Raw genomic sequence first — 10,308 nt, forward strand, 5'->3', positions numbered from 1 at the left:
AAAATTAGTAAAGGACATGATCATATTAGCAATTTTAAGTTTACTCTGGTTGCTGTGTAAAGGAGGAATCAGAGAAGAGCAAACAATAATTTATAAACTATGAAAAATCTATGCAAAAAGATAGTAGTATAGACTAAAGTGGCAATGGAGACAGAAAAATGTATTTCTGTGATTATTTCTGAATATATCCCTCCTACGTTGTAAACACCCTGAAGACAGAGAATTTATCTGTTGACTACCATTTTATCCAGATAAATTAGCAAAGATATTGGCATACAGTGAAAATGAAAGTCACTCAGTCGTGTCTGACTCTTTGCAACCCCATGGACTATACAGTCCATAGAATTCTCCAGGCCAGAATACTGGAGTGGGTAGCCATTCCCTTCTCCAGGGGATCTTCCCAATATAGGGACTGAACCCAGGTCTCCTGCATTGCAGGCAGATTCTTTACCAGCTGAGCCAGAGAAGCGCAAGAATACTGGAGTGGGTAGCCTATCCCTTCTCTAGCAGATCTTCCCAACCCAGGAATCGAACCAGGGCCTTCTGCATTGCAGGCAGGTTCCTTACCAACTGAGCTACCAGGGAAGCCTGGCACACAGTAGGAACACACATTTATTTGTTGAATAAATTAATACACAATTCAGTTCAGTTCAGTTACTCAGTCGTGTCCGACTCTTTGCAACCCCATGAATTGCAGCATGCCAGGCCTCCCTGTCCATCACCAACTCCTGGAGTTCACTCAGACTCACGTCCATCGAGTCAGTGATGCCATCCAGCCATCTCATCCTCTGTCGTCCCCTTCTCCTCCTGCCCCCAATTCCTCCCAGCATCAGAGTATTTTCCAATGAGTCAACTCTTTGCATGAGGTGGTCAAAGTACTGGAGTTTCAGCTTTAGCATCATTCCTTCCAAAGAAATCCAAGGGGTGATCTTCAGAATGGACTGGTTGGATCTCCTTGCAGTCCAAGGGACTCTCAAGAGTCTTCTCCAACACCACAGTTCAAAAGCATCAATTCTTGGGTGCTCAGCCTTCTTCATAGTCCAACTCTCACATCCATACACGACCACAGGAAAAACCATAGCCTTGACTAGACAGACCTTTGTTAGCAAAGTAATGTCTCTGCTTTTGAATATGCTATCTATATTGGTCATAACTTTCCTTCCAAGGAGTAAGCGTCTTTTAATTTCATGGCTGAAATCACCATCTGCAGTGATTTTGGAGCCCCCCCAAAAAAAGTCTGACACTGTTTCCACATCTATTTCCCATGAAGTGGTGGGATCAGATGCCATGATCTTCGTTTTCTGAATATTGAGCTTTAAGCCAACTTTTTCACTCTCCACTTTCACTTTCATCAAGAGGCTTTTTAGTTTCTCTTCACTTTCTTCCATAAGGGTGGTGTCATCTGCATATCTAAGGTTACTGGTATTTCCTCTGGCAATATAAACTGTATGAGCAACTAGTCAAATGGCAATGTTATTTACGAAGATAGGAAACACAAGAAAAGTCAGTTTGGGATTTTTGTTTTTGAGAAAGAGGTAAGGGAAAAGATGAACTTGGTTTTCAGCAAATTGAGTTTAGGGTAATAAACCAAGATTCAAATATGGAGGAAATATTATATTGGATACACATCTGAGGATCAGGTGAGAGATCTGGGCTGAGGATACTAATTTGTGAATTCTGAGCATATAGATGGTAACCGACTTTATGAAGAGAGAAGATTACCTCAAAATGATGAAAAGAGGGTAGAGACTACAGATTTAAGGAGCACTTAAGGGTTGAAAAGAGAGAAATGGAAGTAAAGGAAGGTTGCTAACAACTCTGGCAGAAAAATAAACACAGGAGAGTCCTCTAACCAAAGCAGAAGGAAGAACAAGATGGTATGGTCAAATGAGTCAAAAATTTAAAAGTCCAGGAATGAAGTTTTAAAGTATCCTTTGAATGAAAACAGTTTTGGTGAAGGTGGGAGTGAAACCAAGTTTAGAGTCGGTTCAAGGTAGAGCAGGAGATAAAGATATGGAGTCAGCCAGTATTAGACCCATGTTTGTGTTAGACATTCTTGTTCAGGAAGTGTGGCTATAAAGGAATTGAGAAATAAAGCTTCAGGGGAGGAATGTCAAGGGTAGGTTTTGTTTCTGTTTGTTTTTTTGTTATTATTTCTTTATCTTTTTGTAGAATTGGTTTTAAGCATGTTTAAATGTTGTTTGGAAGCAACTTAAAAAGAGGACAGTGTTAAATACAAGGTGAAACAGAATAATCAAAAATGAGCTTCATGATGTATACATATATCAAAATATCATATTGTATATCTTATATATATACAGTTTCAAATTTGTCAATTATACTGAGTTGGCCAAAGTTCATTTGGGTTCTTCTGCATGTCAATAATATGGCTAAAAAAATAAGAGTGAAGTTTATAAAATAGAGTACAGATAAAGAAATTGGGATTTTTAAGGCATTTACTTTATTTTATACAATTTTTTAAAGGTTACACTCCATTTACAATCATTATAAAATACTATTTTCTCCATGTTGTACAATACATCCTCACAGTGTACCTTACACTCAATAGTTGTTACCTCCTCCTCTCCCTAGTAAACACTAGTAAAAAACTAGTAAATACTACTTAGTTATCTACATCTGTGATTCTGTTTATTTTTTGTTATATTCACTACTGTTGTATTTTTTAGATTCCATATATAACTGGTATCATATAGCATTTCTTTCTGTCTGACATTTCATTTAATGTAATACCCTCCAAGTCTGTCTATGTTATTGCAAATACCAAATTTTCTGAATTTTTAATGGCTGAATAGTATTCAATTTTGTGTGTGTGTATATACACACCACATACCACATCTTCTTTATCCATTTTTATCTATTTAGCTGCTGATTAACAGTTACGTTGCTTCCATATTTTGGCAACTGTAAACAGTGTTGCTATGAGCACTAGATTCATGTAACCTTTCAAATTAGAAGATCCTCAAGACACTACCAGAAAACTGCTAGAGCTGATCAAAGAATAGGATAAAAATTGCAGGATACAAAATTCATGCATAATAATCTATTGCATTTTCATATACTGACAACAAAAGAGCAGAAAGAGAAATTAAAAAAGCAATCAAATTTACTATTGCATCAAAAATAATAAAATACCCAGGAATAAACTGACTTAAGGGGGCAAAAGACATGTACTCCAAAAACTATAAGATGCTGATGAAAGAAATCAAAGATGACACCAACAGATGGAAAGATTTACTGTATCCTTGGGTTGAAAGAATCAACACTGTCAAAACAAGTATATTACCCAAGGCACTCTACAGATTCAGTGCAATCCCTATCAAATTACTAATAGCATTTATCACAGAACTAGAATAAAAATTTTTACATTTGTATGGAAACAAAAAGACCGTGAAGTACATCTGTTTGTGTCATCAAAACTATGTTGAATAAGGGTAGTGAGAGTGGACATACTTGTTTTGTTCCTAGTCTTAGAGGAAAAGCAGCTTTTTACCACTGAGTATGCTAGAAGGACAGGGAGGCCTGACGTGCTGCAGTCCATGGGGTTGCAAAGAATCAGACACGACTGGGCAACTGAACAACAACAACATGCTATCTGTGAGTCTGTTATATATGGCCTTTAGTATGTTGAGGTATTTTCCTTCTATGCCCACTTTCTGGGGTATTTTATTATAAATGGATGTTGAATTTTATCAAAAGCTTTTTCTACATCTTCTGAGATGATCATATGGTTTTTATTCTTCAATTTGTTGATGTGGTGTATCAAACTGATTGATTTGTGGATATTGAAAAATCTATTCATCCCTGAATAGATTCCACTTGATCATGGTGTATGATCCTTTTAATGTTTTGTTGGATTCAGTTTAATAGTCTTTTGTTGATGATTTTTCCATCCATGTTCATCAGTGATATTGGCCTGTAATTTTCTTTTTTGGGGGGTGGTGCCTTTTTCTGATTGATATTAGGGTGATGGTGGCTTCACAGAATGATTTTGGAAGTGTTTCTTCCAGATTTTTGGATTTGTTTCAGAAAGATAAGTGTTAACTCTTCTCTGAATGTTGGACAGAATTTGCCTGTGAAGCCAACTGGTCCTTGACTTTTGTTTATTGGGAGTTATTTAATCAATGACTGAATTTCAGTACTTATAACTCGTTCTGCTGTACTTTCTATTTCTTCCTGGTTCAGTCTTGGGAGATTCGCACCTTACTAAGAATTTGCTAATTTCTTCTAGGCTGTTCATTTTATTGGCACACAGTTGCTTGTAGTAATCTCTTACAGTCTTTTGTACTTTTGTGGTGTAATGTCTTCTTTTTCATTTCTAACTTTACTGATTTGCACCCTCTCCCTTTTTTTCTTGATGAGTCTGGTTTGTTGTTGCTGTTTAGTCGTTCAGTCGTGTCCAGCTCTTTGCAACCCATGGACTGCAACACACCAGGCTTGCTCAAACTTGTGTCCATTGAGTTGGTGATACCACCCAACCATCTCATCCTCTGTCACTTCCCTTCTCCTCCAGCCCCCAATCTTTCCCAGCATCAGGGTCAGCTCTTCACGTCGTATAGCTAAAGTATTGGAGCTTCAGCTTCAGCATCAGTCCTTCTAATGAATAGTCAGGGTTGATTTCCTTTAGGATTGACTGCTTGATCTCCTTGCAGTCCAGGGGATTCTGAAGAGTCTTCTCCAGCACCACAATTTGAAAGCATCAATTCTTCAGCACTCAGCCTTCTTTACGGTCCAAATCTCACACCTGTACATGCCTACTGAAAGACCCATAGCTTTGACTATACGGACCTCTGTCAGCAAAGTGATGTCTCTGCTTTCTAATATACTGTGAGTCTGGCTAAATGTTTGTTAATTTTGTTTATCTTTTCAACGTACTATCTTTTAGTTTCATTGATCTTTTCTATTGTTTTCTTGGTCTCTATTTCATTTATTTCTGATCTTTATGATTTTATTATTTCTGCTAACTTTGGGTTTTGCTTGTTCTTTCTCTAGTTGCTTTAGAAAGTACCCTTTTTAAATGAAATTACAGCAACATCAAAAGATAATTTTGTTAATTTTCTTTTATGCAAAATAGATTTTTAAAATTTGTTTTTGTGTTAAATCCAAAAATCTAGGAAATTATGTTAATTAAAGGAAATGATACAAAGGAAAGAAGACCAAAACCCACAAGATAGCCTGAATGCCAAGTTAAGGTGTTTGCACCTTATTCTATGGTCAATAAGTGAGGTAGCAAAGTTGTTTAAACATAAAACTATTGACTCCAGGATGTCATTTCATCAACAAACAGTAACTGAGTTACCACTATATGAAAGCACTGAATCTGATGCTGAGAGAAAAGTCTAAAACTCTGTCCCTCCTTTTTATATAGTCATCAGTGGAAGAAAGTCTGTCTCTATTCATTATTTATATCTTTACCTATCTATTACTCATCAAGGGCAATATTTAGTAGTGAAAAAAAATCCTTTTTAAAAAGGAAAATATGGGATTCCCCTCAGTTCAGTTCAGGCGCTCAGTCGTGTCTGACTCTTTGCAACCCCATCAACTGCAGCATGCCAGGCCTCCCTGTCCATCACCAACTCCCAAAGTTTACCCAAACTTGTGTCCATTGAGTCGGTGATGCCATCCAACCATCTCATCCTCCGTCATCCCCTTCTCTTCAAGCCTTCAATCTTTCCCAGCATCAGGGTCTTTTCCAATGAGTCAGTTCTTCACATCAGGTGGCCAAAGTGTTGGAGTTTCAGCTTCAACATCAGTCCTTCCGATGAATATTCAGAACTGATTTCCTTTAGGATGGACTGGTTGGATCTCCTTGCTATCCAAGGGATTCCTATACTTATCAGTTTTATTTCACTCACTATTCAGCAATATGAGTTGCTGGGTGTACAAAGTTAAGTAATACACAACCCCTAATTTACAGGACTCAATAGATTAGATGTCATAAACTTATGAAGTACTCTAGAAGAAACTGACTGTAGGCATTTAAGTAGATACTGTTTACCTAAGACTTTCAATTTAAGAGTAAACAGCAAATAAGCACTTCCTAGTACCACTTACATTTTAAGCATTTTACATCTTTTAACTAATTTAATTCTCCTAACAATATTATGAAGAGAGACTTATTACTATATTATTGTTAAGATATGAATAGATTAGAATATATAACAGTATTATCTTTTTCCAGAATCAATGATGACACCAATTCTGCTAATGAAAATGTTTTATATACAGTTGCTGTATTATTTCCATGAGAACACAAATATCCTGTAATTTCTCTCATCTTAAAAAAAAAATCTTTTCTTGAGTTCACCTTCTTCTACACCATTTCTCTGATCCCCCCTTAATGGAAAACTTAAAAGAGCTATCTATGTGAGTTATGCCCACCTTCTCTCCTCTCAGCCTCTCTCAAGCCAGTCGAAAAAGGCTTTTGACCCTGACACTACTGAAACCACTTTAGTCAAGATTATGATTTCAAAATGCTAAATATGATTTTCAATTTTCAGTCCTCATCTCACATGATGAGCAACTTGACAAAGGTCAAACATTTTCTTTGAGCCACTCTCCTTTACTTGGCTTCTATGACACCATTATCTTCAGGTTTTCTTATCTTACCAGATGTTTTTTCTCAAACTCCTATGCTACTTCTTCCACAGGTTCACAATTTAAACACATTCAAGTACCCAGGGCTCAGTTCTTTTCTATCTACACAAATTTACATAATGTTTTCATATAGTCTCACGGCTCTATTAGAATGTAGCTTCAACACAGCAGAGATTTTTTAGCTATTCTGTTTAAATGCCCTGCACCTAAAAGTGTCTAGCACATAGTAGATGCATACCATATATTTGGTCAATGAATGAATGGATTAATAGTTTTAAATGTTACCTATAAAGTGATGAATCTCTAATTTATGCCTCCTGCCAGGATCTCTAACCTTAACTCTAGACCTATCTATCTGCTATCTCCACTTGGATGTGTAATAAATATCTCATACTAACCAAGTTCAAAAGAAAACTCAAATCACCCTCTCAATGGCTTCTTCAACTGACCACTTAGCAAAGATCAGTTTCACCCTTCTAGTTTCTCAAATTTTGAAACTATTCCTAATTCCTTCTCTTTCTCTCACACCAGATCTGTCAATAAATACTGTGAATTCCACCTTCAAAATATACTCAGCACTTGACTTCTTCTCCCTATGTCCACCATAATCACTATGGTCCAAGTCATTATCATATCTCACCTGGATGAATGCAATTGACTCCTAACCTGTCTTATTGCTTCCTGTCCACCTCCACCCCACAATTTTGGTCTGTTCTCAGAACCACAGCCAGAGAAGTTTAAAAAAAAAACCTTCAGTCAAATCACATCACTTTTCTGCTCATAATCTTAAAATTATTCCCATTTTCGTCTGAGTAAAGGCCCAAATCTTGACAACTGCCTATAAAACTCTACTCAGTCTGGCCCTATTACATCTCTGACCTCATACACTACCATTCTTCTCACTCTGTTCCAGTCACATTGGTTTCTTCTGCTGCTCCTTCTAAAGGTTAAGCATATTCCACCTCAGGCCCTTTTTCTTAGAGTTCCTTCTCCCTGGAATGCTTTTCCCTAGATATTTGTAATCTATTTCTTTCATTATCTTGCTCAACTGTCCCTTTCTCTGAGTTTTTCCTGCTTCCCTGGTGGCTCAGAGGTTAAAGCGTCTGCCTCCAATGTGGGAGACCCGGGTTTGATCCCTGGGTTGGTAAGATCCCCTGGGGAAGGAAATGGTAACCCACTGCAGTATTCTTGCCTGGAGAAGCCCATGGACAGAGGAGCCTGGTAGGCTACAGTCCACGGGGTCGCAAAGAGTCAGACACGACTAAGTGACTTCACTTCACTTCACTTCACTTCATATTTTAAACTCCCGATTCCAATCCCACTCCCTTGTACACAAAAAGCTGTATTTCCGCACATCATTTATCATCACTACATTACTACCTACTTTCTGGGACATGTGCTAGAAAAGGACAAGAATTTCTATTTGTTTCATTCATTACTGTATCCCTGGTGTTTAAAGCTGTGGCTGGTATACAGTTTAAAGCTGTGGCTGTGAGTGATAATGAGTGAAATCGCTCAGTCGTGTCAGGCTCTTCGCGACCCCAAAAACTATACAGTCCATGGATTTCTCCAGGCCATTATACTGGAGTGGGTAGCCTTTCCCCTTGCCAGGGTATCTTCTCAACCCAGGGATAGAACCCAGGTCTCCCGCTTTGCAGGGGGATTTTGTACCAGATGAGCCACAAGGGAAGCCCTGCTATACAGTAGGTGATCAATACTCTGTTGAAACAATGCTTTCATTTCCACCACGGGGCCTAATAATCATCTGGCCTGGCATTTCAGGAAAAGATCATAAAGCTTCTCTAAGATTTCTTCCTGCGCTCTAAATCCTGGAAGGATTATACTTTGCCTAGAAAGAAAAACTGTGCTTTGTCTAGCCAACCACAAGGAGGAGTTGAGAGGAAGAGCTGAGCAAAGAAATGTTTCCCTTGCTTTTTCTCTGGCAACCTCAAGGTGGAAGAAAACTAGATTTGGAGGGGACTCTACTGAATGAATGATTTTCTCCATACTATGAGTTAACACACAAACGTAAACAGTAAAGACCGCAATCCCAAATGCCACAGAGGCCAAGGAAATCAACACACGGGCCACTGAGAACTGGAAGGGTGTTTCTTTAACTCCACCACTAAGAATTCTCCATAAATCCAGGGAAAGAATTCCTACGAGCGCAGAGACACGTAACTCACACCTGAAGGCCAAGGTGTTTCTGGCTGCCGGAACTCTCTCGCCTCAGTATTAAGTCCGTTCTATTTAATGCTTAGAGCACCTGCAATAATTAAAACAGTACGGGCAAGGCGGTGCAAGAGTTCAATTCTCAGGTCTGGCTGATGGCATGTAAAGTCTTGGTTCATTAAAACAGCGAAATCAATTTCCCACAGGATTTTGACTCACCGCCACCTGTTGATCCCCACGTTGGAGGAGCCGGCGAACCAGGGGTCGAGGATGTAGACGCAGCGGATGGTGTCGGCGCCCTGGATGCACTCCTTCAGGGCGGGGTTGTCGTGAAGCCTGAGCCCCTTTCGGAACCAGTGCACGGCGTTCACCCCCATCCCGGGGGCGAGGAAGGGGAGCGCGGTGCGGCGCCGCCGAGCTCCTCCGCCGAGAAATTCAGGGTAGGAGGGTCCAGCTCATAACCGACACCTCCGAACGCAGGAGAATCGCCGCACCCAAGGAGTGAGGAAAGCAGAGGAGGGGAAGGAAAAGATGAGTCCGAGGAGGGGACTGGAGAGGGAGAGGGCGCTGGCGGCGCAGCTGGAAGATGAATGGAGGTTGCCCAGTCAGCGGAGTCCCCGTGTGACGCCCTTTAGGAGCCGGCACCCGCCGCCAACGACTGGAAAAGACGCATAACTTCGAGGTCCCCGGACCTCCGGAGGCTGACCAAGTTCCACAAGCCCGAGATTCCACCAGGGCCCGCGCGGGCGCGGGCAGCCCCAAGAGGTTCTCTGCACGGAAACCTCGCCCACCGAGGCGGCCCCTGAGGAGCAGACGGCCCCGCCTGAGGCGAGCCACCGACAAGGATGAGAGAGAATTCAGTCACTGTCGGCCACGCTGCCTCTCGGCCCGGGTAAGAGAAGTGAGGACAGAGCACGCAAGGCGGTGGTCGAGGCCGCTGGACCGCTGCCGGCCGGTGACCCGTCCCGAGGCTGCCCGGGTGACTCCGCCGCCACCGCCGCGTCAGCGGCTTCAGCCCCGCCTTCGGCTCCTCATTGGAGGGCGCATTCCCCACGTGACCACCGGCACCTCACGTTTCTGAAGTGTGTTTACTACAGCCGCTCCGACTGGGGAATCAGCTTGCATTTCAGTCGCTTCTAGGAGGCGGCAGCTGCTCCATGTCAAATCCATTGGTCCTCTCCCAGACGCTGGACACTTTGCCTCTGTCCCTTTTCATGGCCAACAAATCGCGGTTGCCTGAAAGCGCCTAGAGTGAGCCGAGGCCCCATGTGAGGGAAGGCTTAGCCCCGCCCTCGGGGGCTGTGAACGTCCACCATTGGCTGAGACTCGCTGAGACCCGGATGAGCACGGGGATGCGGGGAGCTCGCGAGCGCGCGCTCTGCCCGTGAAGGCGCGCGTGCGCTCTTGCTGCGTTTCGGAGTCAAGGAGGGCGGGGCCGGCGAACCCGAGCGCACTCGGGGGTTCCTCCCGCGGGGTTAGCGGAAGGCGTGGAGACATCACGATATCTTCCAGGAGTCGGAG

At 41.6% G+C, this 10,308-nt stretch overlaps 1 protein-coding gene across 4 annotated transcripts in view; it reads right to left on the minus strand.

Moving 5' to 3' along the window:
* The window catches only part of CRY1 (cryptochrome circadian regulator 1), a 95,745-nt gene extending 85,945 nt beyond the window's left edge, over window positions 1-9,800 (minus strand). For 3 of the 4 annotated variants that reach the window (XM_024991938.2, XM_059886562.1, XM_024991937.2), the window contains exon 1: window positions 9,007-9,800. In XM_024991938.2, coding sequence (XP_024847706.1) covers window positions 9,007-9,164 — 158 coding nt within the window. In that variant the 5' untranslated portion in view covers window positions 9,165-9,800. 4 annotated transcript variants of the gene reach the window in all.
* Between the last annotated feature and the right edge of the window lie 508 nt (window positions 9,801-10,308).

Source organism: Bos taurus, chromosome 5 (assembly GCF_002263795.3).
Source record: "Bos taurus isolate L1 Dominette 01449 registration number 42190680 breed Hereford chromosome 5, ARS-UCD2.0, whole genome shotgun sequence".
Taxonomy (NCBI): domain Eukaryota; kingdom Metazoa; phylum Chordata; class Mammalia; order Artiodactyla; family Bovidae; genus Bos; species Bos taurus.